At 56.1% G+C, this 20729-nt stretch overlaps 2 protein-coding genes across 2 annotated transcripts; one reads left to right on the forward strand and one right to left on the reverse strand.

Moving 5' to 3' along the window:
• Positions 1-810: 810 nt before the first annotated feature.
• DNAAF2 (dynein axonemal assembly factor 2) lies at positions 811-14977 on the forward strand (the record flags this gene model as incomplete). The annotated part of the gene is made up of 3 exons (XM_084270627.1): positions 811-2469; positions 12292-12438; positions 14450-14977. Exons 1-3 carry the CDS (start codon positions 814-816, stop codon positions 14975-14977), a joined length of 2331 nt encoding a protein of 776 aa, XP_084126753.1. The 5' UTR covers positions 811-813.
• Positions 14978-16767: 1790 nt separating this feature from the next.
• MGAT2 (alpha-1,6-mannosyl-glycoprotein 2-beta-N-acetylglucosaminyltransferase) lies at positions 16768-18706 on the reverse strand. The gene has a single exon (XM_084270723.1). It carries the CDS (start codon positions 18701-18703, stop codon positions 17345-17347), a length of 1359 nt encoding a protein of 452 aa, XP_084126849.1. The 5' UTR covers positions 18704-18706; the 3' UTR covers positions 16768-17344.
• Between the last annotated feature and the right edge of the window lie 2023 nt (positions 18707-20729).

A 20729-nucleotide genomic window follows, 5' to 3' on the forward strand; every position in this document is an offset into this window, starting at 1 on the left:
AGCAGGGCTCAGACAGGCTGGGAAGCTGGGCAGGGAGGGTAATGAGACTGGACAAGGGCCAGGGGAGGGTCTGGCAACTGGGGAAGAACAACCCCAGGGACCAGTATAGGGTGGGGACTGGGCTGCTGGAGAGCAGCGTGAGTGAGAGAGACCTGGGGGTCCTGGGGGAGAGCAGGATGCCCATGGCCAGCAATGTGCCCTCGTGGCTAAGAAGGCCAATGGCATCCTGGGGTGTGTCAGAAGGGGGTGGTTAGGAGGTCAAGAGAGGCCCTTCTCCCCCTCTGCTCTGCCCTGGGGAGACCCCACCTGGAATATTGTGTCCAGTTCTGGGCCCCTCAGCTCCAGAAGGACCCAGAACTCCTTGGAAGAGCCCAGTACAGGGACACCAAGGTGATGAAGGGGTGTTCAGTGACTGAGAGCTTGGGCTCCTGCCACGCTGAGTTGAACCCGGAGCTGCTCATCTACTGGAGCTCCCGTGCTCTTTGAGCGCGCTGCGAGGCAGGAGGGGTGGGCAGCGCCAGCTGGGGGCTGCAGGAGAGGCAGCGTGCGAGCCGCCCCTGGCAGCCTGCGCGAAGCCCGTGGGGCGACAGGCCCGGCGAGGCCGGGGCTCGGGAAGAAGCGCTCTCGGGGCGGGCGCCAGGCAGAGCCCGCCATCTTGTTTAGCGTCTCCATGGGAACTGGCCGGGGGGTCCGTCGCCGCCATCTTGTTTACCGTCACTACAGCGACGAGTCGTGCCGACTGTTGGGCGCCATCTTGTTTGGCGTCTCCATAGCAACGCGAACGGCCGGGCCTGGCCGGGCCGGGCCGGGGCCATGGCGGGCGCGGAGCGGCTGCAGGACCTGGAGCTCAGCTCCGAAGAAGCGGAGCGGCTCCGCCGGGCCTTCCGCGACAAGCGGTTCCGGGAGCTGTTCGCCGATTACGCGGCGGAACTGGCCGACCCGGAGCAGCGGCAGCTGTACGAGGAGGAGGTGGCGGCCCTGGAGCGGGAACGCGGCGTTGAGGTGCGCTTCGTGCACCCGGCTCCGGGCTACGTGCTGCGCACCAGCCAGGACGGCTCCCGCCGCTGCTACCTCAACGTCTGCAGCAACCCGCACGTCGAGGAGCCCCGGGCCCGCCCCGAGCCCGGCGGCCAGCGCTGGGCCCTGCCCTACAGCCTGGCGCCGGGCCGCGAGGAGCTGGGGCGCGGCGGCCGCCGCCGCCTGATCTACGACGTGGTTTTCCACCCGGCGGCTCTCCGCCTGGCCGCACGCAGCCCCCGCTTCCGCCGCCTGCTCAGCGACACGGCGCTGGAGGCCGTGGAACGCCACTGCGCCGTGCAGCTCGACCGCGCCAACGCCTCCGTCCTCCGCGGCACCAAGTACAAGGGCATCCCGCAGGCGCCCGTTATCCGCGCCCCGCTGCCCGGCGCGCCCCCGCCTCCGCCCGCCGACGGCGCCTCCCCCCTGCCGCCCTTCTTCCCCTTCCCGCCCGCTGCCGCCTCGCCGCCGCCGCCGCCTCCCGCCGATCCCCCGCCCGCCGGCCCCACCACCCCGCGCTGGAGCATCCGGCAGCGATCCTACGTGGATCTGCAGGACTACCGCCGCTGCCGCGATGCGGCGCCCAGCCCGGTGCCGCGGGAGCTGGTGGTGACGGTGGAGCTGCCGCTGCTGCGCTCCGCCGCCCAGGCAGCGCTGGAGATCCGGGGCCGGGAGCTACGCCTGGACTCGCAGCGTCCCGCCTACCGCCTGCGTCTCCGCCTCCCCTACGACGTGGAGGAGAGCAGCGGCCGGGCCGCCTTCGACAAGGCCCAGCGGCAGCTCGTGGTCACGCTGCCCGTGGTGCCGCGGCCCGGCCTGGGCGGGGAGAGGCTACGGGAGGCCGAGCCCGGTGCGGAGGGGCCGTGCGAGCCGCTGCGGGGTGAAGCGGGCGCCGAGGCGGCTCCTCCCCCGGGCCCCGGCGGCGGCGGCGCGGCCCGGAGCACGTGTGGCGGCGGAGAGCCCGCCGAGGGTCCCGCGGATCGCGACCCGTCACCGCCCCCCCGCTCTACCGCCGCCTCCCCCGCTCCCAGCTCCGACCCGGCGGCGAGCGGCCTCGCTGGGGACACCGCTCTGTGCCCTCCCGAGAGCCCGGCCGCAGCGAGCAGCCACATGGATCTTCCCCGCGGCTCCTGTAGCCCCGAGGCCGCCGTCTGCCCGCCCTTCCAGTGCCGGCAGGACGAGGCATCCCTCACCCTGCTCCTGCATGTGCCTGGCATCCAGCCCCAGAGCCTGAGCGGGGCCGTGGGCACGAACCACTACAGCCTCCGCTTCTCCAGTGCTGCTGCCGCCTATGCCCTCTTCTTACAGTTTCCTCCCGCAAACAGGCTGGCGTCCCCTGAGACCAGCGTGAGCGTCTCTGCCCACAATGCTGCCATCGGGCTCGCCAAGGCCCCTGGCAGCATCGGGCCCTGGGAGAAGTTCTGCTTCGGCCTTGACGCCTCCGCTCTGCAGGTAACGGCTTCGCAGTGGCAGGGCTGGAGCGCCACGCGCCCCAGAGCGGCACCGCTCGGCCGCCATGTCTGGCTTGGGCTGTTGGGAGAGGCAGCTCGGGGAAGCGTTAGGTTGTTGGTCAGAGTTTGGATGAAGTTGGCAGCGCTGGGAGCTGCTTCCCTGGGCCAGGTGGAAGGGGAAGGAGTGACTTAATTAGCACAATCATAGAATCATAGAATGGTCTGGGGTAGGAGGGACCCCAAGGATCACAGAGCTCCAACCCCCTGCCACAGGCAGGGACACCAACCTCCAGGCCTGGAGCTACACAAGGTTGCCCAGGGCCCCATCCAACCTGGCCTTGAACACCTCCAGGGACGGGGAATCCACTCTCTCTCTGGGCAGCCTGTTCCAGCACCTCACCACTCTTTCTGTAAAAAACTTCCCCCTAATATCTAATCTAAACCTTCCCTCCTTTAGCTTTAGTCCATTCCCCCTTGTCCTGCCATTATCTGCTCTTTTAAAAAGTCGAATCCCCTCCTGCCTATACTCTTGGACAGGCGGCACAAAGGTCACGTGGTGTAGCTGACATCTTTGTCTTCGGAGCTGAAATGACTTTGGGCCTCCTGTGCTGAGGTTTTCCTCAGAGAAATGCTGCTGATGAGTGCACATGGAGCCCCCTAACCCTGCCCTGCCTCCTCAGCAACAGCCTCTAAGGCCCCTGCCTGAAGAAAGGAGATGTTTATAATACACCAGGTGTGCACACACGTGCAAATGGTGTTGGGAAAGGCGTGTGTGGGGGCAGTGAGCGTACCTGTGTCTGTATTTCGGGACAGAACAACCACCTGCAGCCGCAGGAACACCCATTGTTATTAGCTCAACTGTAGCAAACCACAGCACAGAATTACAAGGGTGGAAAAGACCTTTAAGCTGTGAACTGCTCTCCATTGCCATTCTGCTGAGCGAGTTCATCTTCCTTCCAGTGTGAATTGGACTCTAGTTTCCGTCCTCTGCCATTTTATGGGTCGTTGGGCAGGCTGTGGCGGGAGGAGGTTGGCACGCCTGCTGGGAGCTGGCAGCTTCCCCTCCCTGGGAAGGGATGCTCAGTGCTTCAGCAGTGGGATTGTGGGTTTGTCTTTATTTTAGATGAATAAAACACTTCACAGGTTGGATCACACACTGTGGGAGTGTGAGACCAGAACAGGGACAGGCTTAAAGTCTGTCCACTGCCACGAGTGGAGTGTTTTAATCGAGATGTCAAATAAGGCAGCGTGCAAACTGCTGCCTGCTCCCTGTGTAGGGGCAGGAGGTGTGGGGTGAAGCTAACGGAGTTTTACCTGCTTGTTCAGTCTGAATACCCGTCTCTTCTGTCACAGGCCATGTGTCTGTGCTATTGCTACTTGTTTTATGGCCTGTAGGCCTGAACGCTGGTTTTTCAGGGAAAATGAGAGCTTTCCATGACTCTAGCTAGAAATTGGGGTTGGGAACAGGAAGTTCAGCTACAGTAACTCTTTGCGACTGTGATTGATGGACACTTCTGTGTGCTTTGATCTGGTTTGGTAGCTGTGTTCCTTCTGTTGATTGGGGGAGTGGCTTTTGGTTATGAGTTGTTAAAAGGCCAGGCACTGATGGGGTTTTGGTTGGGATCACAGAATCACCAGGTTGGAAAAGCCCTTTAAGCTCATCGAGTCCAACCGTCCCTGTCCTGTGCTAAACCAGATCCCTGAGCACCTCATCTCCCCTCTGTTAAACACACCCAGGGGTGGGGACTCAGCCCCTCCCTGGGCAGCCTGTGCCACAGCCCCACAACTCTGCCAGGGAAGAACTTTTCCCTCCCAGCTGAGCTGACCCTGCCCTGGGGCAGCTTGAGCCCATTGCCCCTTGTCCCATCTCCTGTCCCCTGGCTGAAGAGACCATCGCCCACCTCTCTGCACCCTCCTGGCAGGGCAGGGGAGGTGGGGAGAAGGTCTCCCCTCAGCCTCCTCTTCTCCAGGCTGAACACCCCCAGCTCCCTCAGCTGCTCCTCAGAGGACTTGCCCTCCAGCCCCTTCCCCAGCCTGGTTGCCCTTCTCCCATCACCTGGAAATAGGACACAAAACCTACATTTTTTCAAGTTAAAAAAACCTCCAATATCTCTGAATGTCCCAAATTCATCATAAATTGCAAAATGTTTTGGGTGGAGTAGGATAAGGAGATTTGGCATTAGTCATAGGCCTCCCAGCCATTCATTCCTGTAACAGGCTGAAAAAGATTAATTCCTTCTGTGGGCCTTTTGGGGACCGGGCCAGCAAATTGAAGCGGCTGCAGCAGTCTGAAGTCATTTGTTCTGTTGTCTTTTTTGTGAACTGTGCTATTTCCCCACAGCGCCCGTGCCAGTGCTGATAGCCACGTTCATGGAATCAGAGAATCACAGACTGGGCTGGGCTGGAAGGGACCCCAAGGATCACAGAGCTCCAACCCCTGCCACAGGCAGGGACACCAACCTCCAGGCCTGGAGCTACACAAGGTTGCCCAGGGCCCCAGCCAACCTGGCCTTGAACACCCCCAGGGATGGGGCACCCACCCCCTCTCTGGGCAGCCTGTTCCAGCCCCTCACCCCTCTCTCTGTAAAAAAACTTCCCCCAAATATCTAATTTAAACCTTCCTTCCTTTAGCTTTTCACTCAGAGCAAAAAATTTAAATTAATATTTAATGAGGGCAGCCCTTCCATGCTGCCTGCTGGCCATTAACCCTTTGCTCCTCGTAGCGTCTCTTGTGCTTACGTTGATTCCTTCAGCTTGTCTGGCCCCATCTCTGGTGTCATCCCGTTTTTCATCTCTTCCTGTAAATCAGAGCTGTGGATCTGGCTCTGAGCTCTGTGAGGAGCTCTGCCTCTGAGAGAGAGTGTTTTAGGAATGCTCACAGTAGCCTTGCCCCAGTTTGATCACTTTAGGGAGCTCTCAGCAGCCCAGGCGAGCTGGAATTTTATCCTGTGGCTCCCAATGTGCTGGGGTGGGATCTCCTCTCCCACAGGAGTGTTGCCAGAGGAAACACTGTGAAAGAAGAGGCCTGTTTGGTTACAGATAGGAAGTTCCTGCTCCCTTATCTCCTGGGAAGTTGCTTCTTACTGGAGATGGAGGGTTTCAGGGAGCAGATCCCATGCTGGGGTAGTTAACTGGAGAAGTCCACCCGGCTCGGTGATGGCTGGTGCCGTGGGGTGCGTTACCGTACCCCGTTCAGCTGCCTGTGTAATGATCTGCCATTAACCTGCCAGACAGCCAGGAAAACCTGTCAGGGTCATTATTCACTGTGGGAGCAGAGTGCCTCTTGTCAGCAGCCTTGTCCCTGGGCTGTGACGCTGGGCAGTGTGTATCACCTCCTCCCAGCTCCGCCCGTCCGGTAACGGTGCCGGTAGCTGCATAGCCCAGCTTTGGGATGCTCCCGTTACCCCACTGCCCACCTTCCCCATGGAAAACTGGTCTGGTACAGGGACTGGTAGAAGAGTGAGTTGAGCTTGTCCTTAGGACACTGTTCTCAAAACACAGTGTCAAGGACTGGTTTTCCTTTTGGAGTCAGATAGTTTGAATCCCCGGGCTGAAAGATGATCTATTTAGAGCTCAGTTTCCATAGATGCTGAGCAGTCTGAATTCCCACCCCAGCAAGTGCTTATTTTGAGCAAGTCCTTACAGTGCCACAGCTCTTCCCAGCCGTTAACTGTGTCATTCCAAGTGTTCCAGTCCCTGAAGGGAGCATACAAACAGGAGGGGAATCGACTTTTTAAAAGGGTAGATAATGGCAGGACAAGGGGGAGGGAGTGAAGCTGGAGGAGGGAAGGTTTAAATTAGATATTAGGGGGAAGTTCTTTGCAGAGAGAGTGGTGAGGGGCTGGAAGGGGCTGCCCAGAGAGGGGGTGGGTGCCCCATCCCTGGGGGTGTTCAAGGCCAGGTTGGATGGGGCCCTGGGCAACCTTGTGTAGCTCCAGGCCTGGAGGTTGGTGGCCCTGCCTGTGGCAGGGGGTTGGAGCTCTGTGATCATTGGGGTCCCTCCCAACCCAGACCAGTCTGTGACTCTGTGATTCTATGACTTGGATCAGGGGTGTGTGCTCGCTCTCTGGGTCGGCGCTTCCCTCCTGGGGAAAGTGCCCTTGCTGTGGGGAGGGGGAGTCACTGCAGTCAGCCCATCCCATTTATATTCGAGCTATTATGGACAATATTTCAACTTACCTCAGGATAAATCACAGGGCTCCAGAGAGCAGCAGGGAGCCAGCAGCATTTCCTCTGCTTTACTGTGTCTTGAGCTTACGGTTTTCCTGAACATTTACAGTATGAACAACATGACAAGAACCATTCCTGACTAGTTCAGGGTTTGAATGAGGCATGAGCTATGCTGTTTGTGAGGATCACCCAGCACAGGTGTGCCAAAGGGAATTGCCCAGCGATTCCAACATCTTCATTTAACTTCTGTGGGAAGGTGGATGCCTTCCTGGGGAGCATTTTAGATGGGTGTGTTGCTGAGTGTAAGGTGTGATGTTCCTGCTTGGCACAGCCTTGTGAAGGAGATCCTTTGGCAGGATAATGGTGAAGCCCTGTGAGCTCTGCTTGCTGCACGTATCTCCCATCATGTGTTTTCTAACCTCTGGACTTTCATCTTCTGCTGTAACAACAGGTATGCCATGGGGCATCTCCCCTGGGACAAACACCTGCTGTGACCTGTTTGCACAGAAATCCCATGGGAGCAGCACTGGTTTTAACTGTCTTTACAGCAGAAAGACTGCCAGTCATTGTAACCAACCCTCTTGAAGGTTGGTTTTGTCTTCAGCTCCGTTTCTCCCAGGCAGATCCTGTGCTCTCCAGCCATGCTGGACACACACCTGGCATGGAGCTGCAGAGAGCCCACCTGTTCCCAGGAAAAGAAGTCATGTGTGGGTGGCAGAGCTACATTGCTCCTGGCACTGATGGCCACAGGCTAGGTGTGCTCCCCGGGGCCATGCCAGGCTTGACCTTGTGCCTGGTGTTCCCAGAATCAGGGCTTTTGTGGATAAATGTAGTTCTTGGTCCCAGGCTGTTTCTTGGTCCCAGGCTGTTTCTTGGTCCCAGGCTGTTCTGAGGTCCCAGGCTGTTCTGAGGTCCCAGGCTGTTCTGAGGTCCCAGGCTGTTCTGAGGTCCCAGGCTGTTTCTTGGTCCCAGGCTGTTCTGAGGTCCCAGGCTGTTTGAGGTGTGTTACATGCTTTCTTGGAAAGTAATTTTCCACTTTCAAGCTACTAGAAAGAGTTTATATAATAGTTAGGGGTTGCTTCTTAAATGATGAAACTAGGACTGTTGTGTTTAGTCCTTCAACAGTTTATTTTTGGTTCCATTAATTCTGTGCTCAGCGTTTCAGGACTCTTGGCAAGGTTTCTGGGAGGTCAGAGGAGGACAAGAAAAGGAGAACAGAACAAACTTATTGTTTCAGTGTTATCTGTTTCCCAAACTACATTAAGAAACACAATTAGTTTCCTTGTGCTGTAAACTAAACCAATTTCTGAGGAGCCTTTAATTGGTAGGTGCATTATGGCAATAACATACAGACACAGCACAGCTACATCAGGAAACATTAACCCACCGATGAAGCTTGTGAAAGCTGCTTTGGGGCTCTTTAATCTTTGCAGTCATGAACACCTTATAAAAGTTTTCACCCCCAGTATGGGTGAAACATTGAGCTTCAAACTCTCATGCTGGTTGGCAATGAGATGTGTGAACTGAGAGGCTGGGAGAACAGAATCACAAGGTTGGAACAGCCCTTTAAGCTCATTGAGTCCAACCATCCCTGTCCTGTGCTAAACCAGATCCCTGAGCACCTCATCTCCCCTCTGTTAAACACACCCAGGGCTGGGGACTCAGCCCCTCCCTGGGCAGCCTGTGCCAGGCCCTGACAACTCTGCCAGGGAAGAACTTTTCCCTCCCAGCTGAGCTGACCCTGCCCTGGGGCAGCTTGAGCCCATTGCCCCTTGGCCCATCTCCTGTCCCCTGGCTGAAGAGACCATCGCCCACCTCTCTGCACCCTCCTGGCAGGGCAGGGGAGGTGGGGAGAAGGTCTCCCCTCAGCCTCCTCTTCTCCAGGCTCAACACCCCCAGCTCCCTCAGCTGCTCCTCAGAGGATTCGCCCTCCAGCCCCTTCCCCAGCCTGGTTGCCCTTCTCTGGACTCGCTCCAGGACCTCAATGTCCTTCTTGTAGTGAGGGGCCCAGAACTGGACCCAGCACTCGAGGTGCAGCCTCACCATGCCCAGTACCCCGAGATCTGAGTCCCTTTGTGCTTCTGATCACAGAAGATACAGAATTAATTTAAGACTGAAATCTGTCCCTCTTTTAAACCTGTTTTAGCCTATGTGGGAGGTGACTCTGGATGGTAACAGGGTGTGAGGTTGGGTAAAGCAAAGGAGAACAAACTACCTGAGTGTTTCGGGGCTGCCCTGGGGTGCGACCGGCTCCGTGCTGCACCCGCCGGCGTTGCAGCTGCTCCAGCTCTGGGTGCTCTGTGATACAAGGATGGATTTGAACGATGAAGGGCTCTAGAAACTGAAGTCATTCCCACTAACGTTTATGTTAATTTGGTCTCAGTTTAGTCACAGGGAAAACTGAATGTGTACCAAACAGCAGATGACAGTATGTGCAGGGAAAACCAAATTTAATTCCAAGTTGCTAAGAGAGTATCAGAAAATAAACTGTTTAAACCCAAGAATTATTCTACAGGGTCACTGAAATCATCTGCAGATGGTTGTCCTCTGCTGCTTTTCCAAGCTGGAGCAAACAGGCTTTAAAATAAATTCCTGAATCCTGATTTTTTTGTTCCCCAAGGCCTGTGCTTTGATAACATCTGCAGTCGGAGAAGTGCCTGGGTGAGCACTCACTGGGAATGCAGAGGCTGAGCTCCCGTGGCTGCCTGGCTGAGCAGGCTAAGAGTAATCATCAGATTGATAATGAACAGCATTGCTTGTGCTAATGGTAATCACCAGATTGATAACCAACAGCATTGCTTGTGTGTGCAGCACTGGGGACCGTGATCCGCAGCCTGGGAGATGCTGGGATAAAACTCTAAGGGCATTAAGCTGGTGTGAAACCTGCTGACACTGAGTTATAGTAATTAGTGAAAATTACAGGGCCATCGTTATGAGCCGTTAGTGTTTCTCCTGGTGCTGCAGACTCATCGATAAACCTTCTGTTCGGCTTTTCTGTTTCAACAGCATCTTGTGTGAAGGAAAGGAATGATTTGGGGCTTGGACTCAATGATCTCTGGAGATCCCTTCCAACCCCTATGATTCTGTGACTCTGGGATTTGGGGAAAACCTTCAGGGAGATTTCCTGGGTTTGCTGCCAAAGTGCAGAGTAGGAATTGCGTTGAGGACAAACTCGTGGCCGTGGTTCACATGTGGCACTGGCACTCACAGCCCTGATTCTTCCTTGAATCACTGCTTTGCTGCTTTGCTGCCTGTAAACTGTCTCCTGCTATTTCAGAAGTGCTCCCACCGACCCATTCCTGTGTTTCCAGGGACTGACCCCACTGCAGGGTGCTCCCTTTGCCATCCCCATCACTCTTTCCCCCCGGCGCTGACTTTGGAGGTAGCGGCTCTGTGGCATCTGCAAGTGACACTGTGGTTAAAGTTGCTCCAGAAGCCACCTGAAGCAGGGATCTTATTAATGTGGGGATTTATTAATGTGGGGATCTTATTAATGTGGGGATCTTATTAATGTTTATCAATATCTGAAAGGTGGGACACGGGGACATGGGCAGCCTCTGCTCAGTGTCTGTGGGGAGAGGACAAGGGGCGATGGGCTCAAGCTGGAGCACAGGGAGTTCCCCCCCAATGTGGGGAAGAACTTCTTCCCAGTGAGGGTGAGGGAGCCCTGGGACAGGCTGCCCAGGGGGTGTGGAGTCTCCTTCTCTGGAGAGATTCCAGCCCCGTCTGGACACCGCCCTGTGTGCCCTGTCCTAGGGACCCTGCTTTGGCAGGGGTTGGACCCCATGGGCTCTGGAGGCCCCTTCCAACCCCTACAGCTCTGTGAGTCTGTGAAGCCATCAGAAGACAATCTGAGGACACGATTTGCTGTGTTTTGACATAACAGAAACCTTTTTATTACCTGTTGGCTTTTCAAACATCCCTCCCCATTGCTCCAGCTGGGGTTTCTTTTGGTGTTAGCACTGCGTGTGGACCAGGGCCATAAAGCAGGGCCAGGCACTGACTTTAGGAGCACGGATACCCAGTGTGAGCAGCCCTTTGCAACAGGCATGTGCTCTCATTAGACAAAACAAATGCAGGTTCAGAGGGGAAAAAAGTAATTTTCCCCATTTATATAGGAAAAATGGAGGCAAAAAGACTTGCTGAGTCTCATAGCAGTCTGGGAGGTGGCAGAGAATCGAAGCAACATTGCTGAGACCCAAACCCCACAGTGGTTCTTTTCCCAAAGGGATGCTGAGATGTGGAGCTCTTGTAGCAGTTATGTTTTGGGGAAAACCACAAACAAACACTGGGCTGTCCCCACCTTTTTAAATTCTCACTCAAATTACAAGTCTCTGGCTTTTAGGCAAACATCCCTGCCCTTGGACTGGGGTGTCAACTGAAGATGAAGCTGAATGAGCTGGGTGAGGATGGTTGTGGTGCTGGAGCAGGGGGTGCTTTGCTGCACCTTCCTTTGAGGCAAAGGCAGGATACCAGGACGTGCTGAACCCCCACTGCCCAAAACCCAAGTGCTGCTTGGTGGGGATGGAATCGTTGCTCCTGTGCTGCCCAAGGCCTTGCTGGGCTTGTGAGCTCCTGGGAATTGTGGTGCTGCACAGGTTTGTGTGCCTGGGCTCCCTGCCTTTGTTTCCACACTCTGACATCTGCTCTTGAGCTCTGCAGAGTATTTCTGCGAGCCTGAAGCACCAGGAAGGTCTCTCTGGCAGGAGAGAAGGATGCACCACGAGGGAATAAGTACTTCAGGCTTTGTATACAGAAATGGGAGGAGTGGGTGTGTTGCTGGAGGGTTTTCTCTCAGGGCAGCCTTGCTTTAGTTTAGAATCTCTGCACAAATGGTCTCAGCATCCCATGTTGGACGTTTGCCTGGGCTGCAATCTTCCTGGATAGAAAATTAATTCAATGCTCTGGCTTTGAAAACCAGCAATGGGTATGTCATGCCTTCCTGTATCAGGATTTCTGATTTAAATAGTGAAGACAACACCAAACCCAAGAGAGAGACTGCTTTATTTTACCCACAGGGAAAAGACAGTTAAACTGTGTACCTTAGGCACAGCATGGCAGCTGGCCGTGCATAAGGCTGCACCCATGGGGGGCCCAAAAATGTGCAGAATCACCTTTTTCCTTCCCAGTCCTCAAGATGTCAGTGATAATTGAATTGAACTTTAATTAGCTGGACAAGAGGGTAGAACCGGGATGGAGAAATTTAAAAGCATGACTGAAAGTAGAGGGTTTGGAGCTTTTCCCTGCTATTTCCAGTTGAGCAGGGAAGGTAATTCACAGAAACATAAGAACAACCCTCTGGGTCAGACCATTTTTCTTGTGTCAGCCAACATCTGTCCTTACCCACAGCCTGCAGCAGAAGATTTAGGAAGCACTTGAAGACAGGGAAAGCTCCATAGCTCTTACGAAATGGGCCCTCCAGGTTGTATTTTAGGACCTTTCATTACCTCTACCTGATTTAAATCTTTTAAACCTGTAGCAACATGTTTGTCAGCTGCATATGAAGAGGCTCAAAACATGTCCTGGGTGGATACCTCTCTGTTTCTTCTGACTGGTGCTGGGAATTGCTGTCCTGGTTTTGTTTGGAGGGACTTTCTGGCTCCAGTACAAGTTCTGTTTGGAAAGATAGTAACATGCTGTTTCTTTTCTTTAGGAAAGATTGTTTGTCAGTGAAGAAAACCTTGATGGATTTCTAGGCACTGTTTTATGCCCTTCCCCTTGCTCCCAATCAGCACCGGAAAGGCAGCCGTTAATTGAAGTGCTGGATGTTACTGAGGACAGAATTCAGCTCAGGCTGAAGGTAAGGATCTCTGGGGCTGCAGTATGTACTGCTGACTGGTCTTTGTACTTCAAATCTGGCCAAAACCACCTTTGTACCTGTTTTGTCTTCATGGAACAGGGAAGAACATGGAGTGGGGTGGATTTGTGAACGTAACAGTCAGGTTTTAAAAAGACTCATTTGTGTTTGTGCCACTTCTTAACATGACCAAGGGATTGAGACCTCTTATATTTGGTTGGGAAGATGGAGAACTGTGATACACTCACTGAAGACAGTGCTTTCTCCTTGCAGCACAGCACAGCATGTACACACTAATCTCACTGGTGCTAAAAGGAAGGAATGACTAAGTAACTCCCTAGTATCTCACACTCAGAGGGACCCCAAGTGCTGCTAGGTCTGAGGTGATGACAATGTGCTGCAAACAAATCCTGGCAGGTGTCATCAGAACAAAAAGCAGGGTGTTCTTAAAATGGAAACAAAGAGGTGAATAATCCACACCCTTCAGGTACCCAGGAGTTTGGGCTCCAGAACCAGAGCCCACAGATAAAGAATGCAGTCTTTAGCACCACCACCTTTCTGGGTGTCTGGGGAGCAGCAGTGAGCTTGCCTGGAGGCACCTGGGGTGCAGAACCCCAGCCTGGTTTGCGTAGGCAACACCCCCAGTGCCCCCCTTGCCATGGGCAGGGATACCCCCAGCCCAGGGTGCCCAAAGCCCCAGTCCAACCCGGCCTTGAACATCTCCAGGGAGGGGGCAGCCACCACCTCCCTGGGCAACCTATGCCAGGGCCTCACCACCCTTGAATTTCTCTCTCATATCCAATCTAAATCTCCCCCCTTCCAATTTAAAACAATTCCCCCTTGTCCTATCACTCATGTCCCTTCCCCAGCTTCCTTCTAGCTCCTTCAGGTACTGGAAGGTGCTATAAGATCTCCCTGGAGCCTTCTCTTCTTCAGGATGAAAAACCCCAACTCTCTCAGCCTGTCTTTGTAGGAGAGGTGCAACAGCCATCATCTTCATGGCCTCCTCTGGACCCACTCCAACAGTTCCATGTCCTCCTTATGTTGGGCACTCCAGAGCTGGATGGGCTTAGCTTTGGGGCTCAGCTTTTGTACCTAGTGTGGATGGTACATAACAAATTAAAATCCAGGTGGTTGGAGAGCAAGTGTGGGTGTTTTGGTGCTGGAGGAAGGGAAACCAAGGTACCTCAGATCATTCACATGTTCGTTACACCTTCCACATACCTCGGGCCTACCAGTTACCCCTTCCACCTACCCCAGGACTGTCAATTCCCACATGTTCGTGTGGGAACCATCCCAGACTTGGGAGCATTTCTTTCAGTTCCTGCTGGAGCCAACAGTGCTTTTGGGGTCAGAGGGGGCTGGGTGTGGTAGAGGGTGACTCAAGGCTTTGAATCCCTGAATCCCATGGCTCCTGGGCAGATGCTTGCGGGATCCTTGCCTCCACTGACAGGCTGTAAAGCAGCTAACAGGGAAATTGGGCAACTGCTGTGAGGCAGCCCTGGCTCTCAGGGCTCCTGCTCTCCTGAGGGAAACCACAGTGATTCTGGGGTTAACTCGCTTGGGCCTACCCGTTACCCCTTCCACCTACCTCGGGCCTACCCGTTACCCCTCCCACCTACCCCAGGACTGTCAATTCCCTCATTGCAAAGGAGCAGTTTAGATCCCTTGGCTGATTTTATGCCCCCCCCCCCCCCCCTTTTCCCGCTCTGAGGTTTAGAAAACAACAGCCTGGGTGTGGTGAGTCTCCCAGCCTCCCCGCTGTTTATTGCCACAGAAGCTGGGGCCGCTTGGCTGGGGCCCAGCCCCGTTTCCTACTGTGGAGGAAACCCCTGGGGAGGGGTTTTGGGACAAGCAACCTCCTTGCCCCTACCATCAGGAAAACCTCAGCACCCTACTGCCTCGCTGTCTGGGAGGAGAGGCTGGAGGAGCCAGCGCCTCGGCCTGTGTTGGCAGCGGCTTTGTGTGCCCAGTCCGTACCAGTTACCAACTGATTCATTTCTTTTCTCAACAGCCACAGGAAGCCATCGGTCCTGAACGTGCTGGGGAAGAACAAACACTGAGCAGCTCAGGAGGAAACCTCCTTGAAAAGCCAACCAGCGACCGCTCCCAAACAAAGGCAGAGACAAACCGGGCTGCCGCTGCCCCGGTTGAACGTGCTACAGACACCAACACAACTGCCACAGCTGAAACAATAGGAAAAGTAGGTTGTAGTTCACACCATTGTTTGCAGAGTGAACCTCCTGACGCCAGTTCAGCGATTCCTGGCGAATCGAGGGGAAAGGAACCGGATTTAGAAAGTGCTGGGACAGTAGGTGACCAGGCCGTGGACTCTGAAAAACAAGCAGGGCTTCTGCTGGAGGGGCAGGAGAAAGGAGAAGGGGATGGAGCCCAGGGGAACGGGCTCAGCGCGGACAGCGGAGCAGCCTCCCCGCTCCTGCAAGAAGTGGACGTGCAGGATGGGAGTGTGAAGATCATTAGGGATCACGTAACGTGCTGCCCAGTCACCTTTCAGAATTCCTTGCTGTATGAATTGGACTAGTTTAGTTATTTTGGGGCATTTCCTTCTGTTACTTGATGTGTCCTGTGACTTCCACGGGCTGATTTACACCTTCAGAGCTAAAGGAGTAGAAAACAGGTTCCCACTGACACTGGTTGGTGTAGTCAACTTAGAATATTGATGTTGCTGTTGATTTGTGTAGTTCACAGGTCTGAATTTCCTAACGGCACGTATGGCCTTGGATACTTTCACTGACAAGAAGGATGCAGTGGAAGGTGAAGCTGGAAGAAAATGCATCTTTATTAACTGCTGTTGTTTCCTGTGGTGTGACAGGGAGTGTTTGTACGTATCCGTTCTCTAATGGCTCCCAAGGGAATCGCTGTGTTTAGTCCACCTAGAAATAAGCTGCATTCATCCTTCTCCAACCCTTTCATTTTGTGATAACTGCAGGATTTTTTTAGCAATCCAACAAAATTTCTAATTACAGGGAGAAGTTCTAATTAGTTCCCTAGAAACAACCAACACTCACACCACATATTCCATCCCAGGGTGTTACTTCCGAACGCAGCGTCCAAACGTACCCTGCTCTGTCAACCCAACAAATTTGACTGTGCAATGAAACACCCTCCCTCATTGCACACCTGTCACTGAGTATTTCCAGTGTAAAAGGGATTGAACCAAATTAGATCGACTTTCCACAAAGAGTTCCCCATGAGCTTCACCGTGCCGATTCGGGGTCCCGAGCGCGATAACCCAACGGACGTTATCTAATCATAATAAACTTTCAGTTCCCTTTCTTGCCTCTTCTGAAACAACTTCTGTTTTTTTTTTTTCAGTTAGCCAAGGCACAGATGTGCTTTAGAAGTTAAAGGCAGGGACTTGTTTCCTGGCTGCTCAGGGATTACTCTGAAGAGTTACCAGTTTAAGCGCGGGCGCTTGCAGGGCGGAGGGGAGTGGTACTGGTTAGCAGAAGCTGCAGCTGCTGGGAGCATCAGTCCTACCTCTCTCTCTGTGCTGGGTTGAGCTTAAATTTGTGGGAGGCAGCAGAGGGCTAAGCCCCAGGCACAGCTTTTTAAGCTCTGAAGAAAACCCAGACCAAAACTAACACACACAACCCCCCCAGATGTCATCTTATCGCGGTGAAACTAAACGTCAGCTCAGCCTAGTGCTTCTGGAGTGTTTCACAAGACTTGGCCTCTCTCAACTCAACACGTAACTGATGTGTTCACAGCCCTCAAGAGCACGACAAGTGGTGGTGAGGGGAAACCCTCCCACAGCCAAAATCACTCTTGGAGCCAGAGTCCCACGAGCGCTGACCCCATTTTTTCTAATTAAAGAAAAAAAAATGAAGTGTTGTGGGTGGTTTTTTTTCCCTCCCCCCCTCCAACTCTCTTGGTATAACTCTCCCCCTGTCGCCTCAGCGTAGCGTTTCCTTTCTCCAACACAATTCTCTGGTCTACAAAACGCTGCTGCCACCCCACTGCTCCCTGCTGCACCTTGGAGCAGGGTGCCCCTAAAGCACTTAACCAGGCCAGGAAGTGTTTGATTACCCAACAGGCTTTCAGCTCCAGCTTGGCCCGTTTCCATTACACAGCACTGGTTTTGACTGGTGGTTTTACACAGCTGGCTACAACCATGTCGTAGCAGATGTTTCTCCCTGTTCCACCAGAGTGTGAAAACATGGTCACACCAAACACAGACACGTTCAGCGCTCTGGATTGAAGATGAGACACCCCAAACCTTCCCCCCTCACCCCGCTCCCCACGTTCCTCCTACCAACACGAGGTGACATCGGCTCGTTGTGAGAGTCAAGAACTTCTCTGGTGTTACAAAACAACTGGATTTTATTTTGGCAGAACTAAAAAAGTCGTGTATTTATCTACAGTGTAGTAAAAACAATGATTTTGCTTCTCCTTCATATACTCATCGATACATTGCAACCAGGAATTGGGGGTGAGGTGACCCAGACATACTGATCCCACTGGCGGAGGCAGCGTGCGACTCCTGGGCTCGCTATCCCCAACACGGCACCGTGGGCACCCCCTGCTCCAATGGGGCAGAACCCCCAGCACCAGAACACCATAAACACCAGAAAAAGATGCACTTAAAACTGGAATTCTCTCCTCCTCTTCCTCCTGGGACACAACAGCAAGGGTCCCTGTTTGCGCAGGGACCGCGACGCCGCTCCGAGTGGCGAGGAACCCGTTTCCAGAGCGTAGCTGCTTGAACATGAAAGATGACTATTTTGGGACACCTTTTACAAGAATGTTTATTCATCTTAAAGCAGAAACCAACTCATCAATCTCATAAATGCTTGTTGTTTGTTTGTTTGTTTGGATACAGGGGGGTGTGCCTGTAAAAGACAGCACGGGACAACTCAAGAAAAACTAGGCTGGGAGAGAAGGCTCCTCACTGGAGCCTGCGGTAACTTTTACACAGTTCGTGGTCCCTGATGTCCCCCCAGCCTCCGTTTTTGACGTGGGGGGAGAGGGGTGCCATGGAGTACCTTTTACTGACACTCATCGTTTCGGGAAACAGGTACTGTTGGTTGGTGCTCAAGAGAGAGTCGATTTTGGCACTCTGGGTGGAGGGTCTGCAGGATTTCTTGTGGTGCATCCCACAGTCCCCCGTGTGAAAAATCCTGGGGATTTCGGGAACCAGCACTTTCCAGAACTTTGGAAGACAAGAGACAGTCAAGTGCTGCAGAGTCCAGTCCCAGTTGTAGTCATCGTAGGTGCAGAAGGCGTCCGTGCACTCGATGAGCTTCTGGTAGGTGTCTCTGCCGAAGGCCATGCCCATGTTGTGCTCCGTGGATTTCCACGTCTTCATCTCCACCTTGTCGGCGCGGCCGGCGAACCCGCCGCGGACGGGGCTGTAGGTGCCCAGGGAGATGATCTGGCACTCGGGACACTCCCGCTCCCGCAAGGCCCAGAGCTTTTTAAGGACGTGGTAGAAGTCCGGGGCCAGGTAATGATCCTCCTCCAGAAACAGGACGGGCCCGGCGTGCTCCCGCAGCGCCCGCACCCTCTCCCAGACGAAATGCAGCTTCCACCACCAGTGGTGCTTGGTCTGGGAGAAGCCAGCCTCGCGGTAGTGCCCGAAGGAGTCGGGGTACTCGGCGTTGATGCAGCCCAGGCGCAGGGCGGCCGCTTTGCCCACGTCTCGGGGGCAGTCGCGGGGGTCGTGGCCGGGGAACTCGTTGGGGTAGAGCTGGATGCTGAAGGGGAAAAACACCTGGAGGACCGGGCAGAAATCCACGCGCTCCGCCAGCCGGTTCAGCTCCTCGGCCCAAAGGTCGTGGCTCAGCACCAGCAGCACGTTCTCCACCCCCGGCGCCTTCCGCAGGGACTCCAGCAGCAGCCGCAGGTGCTCGGCTCGGTCGTGCACCTGCACCACCAGCACCACATCGGCCGCCGCCGAACGCGCCGCCGGGAAGCGCCCGGCGTTCCGGACCGGCTGATCGAAGTTCAACCGATAAACCAACGACCGGTAACTCAGCGTCCCGTTCTCGGTAAGCGAGGGAAATACCGGAGACGAAGCGGAGACGTTAAGGGCGGCGCGGCGGGCTGGGGGTTCGCTGACCCGCGGCGGGTCCCCGGTGCTACCGGGACCGCCCCGCGGCTGCTGCTGCTGCTGCTGCTGCTGCTGCTGCTGCTGCTGCTGCCGCCTCCGCCCGCCGCCGCCGCCGGTGCCCCACAGCGCCAGCGCGCAAACCGCCAGCGCCAGCGCCAGCAGCAACACCTTCCGCTTATAGATCCGCAGCCGCATCCTTCCCGGCGGCGGCGGCCGCCGCTTCCCCCCCCCCCGGCCGCCCTCCCGCCGCCGCCGCCGCCGCCGCCGCTCCCGCAGGCAGCGCGCGCGCGCCGCCGCCGCCCCGCGCCGTGACGTGGCGGCACGCCATAGGACGGCGGCGGAGCGGCCGCTCTCTGGCTATTGGGCGCCACGGGCGTCATTCGGCGGCGTTTCCGGCCGTGAGGGGAGAGGTGAGGGGGGCGGAGAGAGGTGAGGGGGGCGGAGAGAGTGGGGGGGCGGAGAGAGGGGGGGGGGACGGCCCGGCCCGGCCCGGCCCGGCCCGGCCCGGCCCCGCCCCGCCCGGCCCCGCCCCGCCCCGGGGCCGCCCCCGGGATGCTGGGGAGGAGGGGGAGCCACGGAGGGGGAAGGAAGGACCGGGAGGCGGTCACCGCGCCAGGCTCCGCCGGGCAGGTGCCGCATCCTGCGCCGGGAGGGGCCGCCCTGGCTGCGGCCAGGCGAGGGAGGGGGGCCTGGGCCGTGTGAGGGGGACTTGGGGGGCTTGGGGCATGCTGAGAGGGGCCTGGGCCGTGTGAGAGGGGTTTGGGGGGCCTGGGGGAATTGGGGCATGCTGAGAGGGGCTTGGGCCCTGTGAGGGGGGCTTGGGCCCTGTGAGGGGGGGCTTGGGGGAACTGGGGCATGCTGAGAGGGGCTTGGGCCCTGTGAGGGGGGTTTGGGCTGTGTGAGGAGCTTGGGGGTCTTGGGTTGTGCTGAGAGGGGCTTGGGTTGTGCTGAGAGGGGTTTTGGGGTCTTGGGTTGTGCTGAGAGGGGTTTGGGGGGGGTCATGCTGAGAGGGGTTTGGGGGGTCTTGGGTTGTGCCGAGAGGGGTTTTGGGGTCTCAGTGGGCAGCAGGTTACCCAGGAGCTGGCAGTGTGCCCCCCAGCCAGCCCTGTCCTGTGTGCATTGAGCTGGGCCAGGGAGGGATGGTCCTGCTCCACACTGTGTGGGGAGGCCTCACCTCCAGTCCTGGGGCAGGTTTGGGGTGCCACAGGACAAGAGGGACATAAAACTATTGGAGAGTGTCCAGAGGAGGCAGTGAGGATGGGGAAGGGTCTGGAGGGGAAGGGCCCCGAGGAGAGGCTGAAGGCCCTGGGGTTGTTCAGTCACACTGCCACGTTTAGGACACGTTTTAAGGGCAGTTCCTCAGCCTGACCTTTGCTGACCACGGCTGAGGTTGGCATAACTCAGCAGGTTTCCTTTAATCACCTTCAGGCACTGGAGAGGAGAGGGGCCGGGTGCTGCAGCGAAGCCGCTTTGGTTCAGCCAGCTCCCCGTGCTGCAGACCCCAGGGAAACGGCCCCACAAGGCAACAGATGAGGTAGGGTGGGTTTGCCTACAAGTGTGATAAATGAGAAGAGGAAATGCCCCCCGGCGAGCTGAGGAGGAGCGAGGGGAAGGGGATCCGAGCCGCCCCACAGCCGCCCTGCTGGCGGGCAAGGCGAAGCGCTGCAGAAGATGCCCCTGGACGGGGCGGTTTCTCCCCGAGCCGAGGCCTGGCGCTGGCTGCCGGCTCCTTCGCCACCTCCCGGCTGGCTGACAGCAGCGCCGGCTCGCACAGCACGGAGCGGTGCAGCCGCCACCCCGGCTGCTCATCCCTCGGCAGCTGGAGAGACTCCAGCCCTGACCTCGCTGCCCCTGGGATGAGGCTGCAGGCAGAGGGCTTCACCCTACTGAGGCAACAGCTCTGCAGCGCGGAGGGAGCGGGTTTGTGCAGGCACTGAGAGAGTGAAGTGGGCTGGAACAGATTCCTGAGGCAACCTGGGGATGGTGTACAGCCCTCTGACCCCTCTGCTTGGCTGCATGAGACTTCCCTTGTCTTCACCTTTTGAGGGAAGGGGGGACAGCAGGGAGGTTAGAAGGGGTCTCTGGGCATTTGTCCTGCTCTGTGGAGACAGGGAGGTCGTGCTGGGATCACAGCAGGGCTGGATGCTGCTCTGGTGCTACTGCAGCAATGGCTGGGGAATCCCAGGATCACAGGGCTGGAAAAGCCCTTTGAGATCATCGA

The sequence above is a fragment of the Gallinula chloropus genome, assembly GCF_964237585.1.
Source record: "Gallinula chloropus genome assembly, chromosome: 14".
Classification (NCBI taxonomy): Eukaryota; Metazoa; Chordata; class Aves; order Gruiformes; family Rallidae; genus Gallinula; species Gallinula chloropus.

Bases quoted from the DNA above. Each gene is read 5' to 3' on its own strand.
- MGAT2 (XM_084270723.1), bottom strand. From the start codon at position 18,703: ATGCGGCTGCGGATCTATAAGCGGAAGGTGTTGCTGCTGGCGCTGGCG.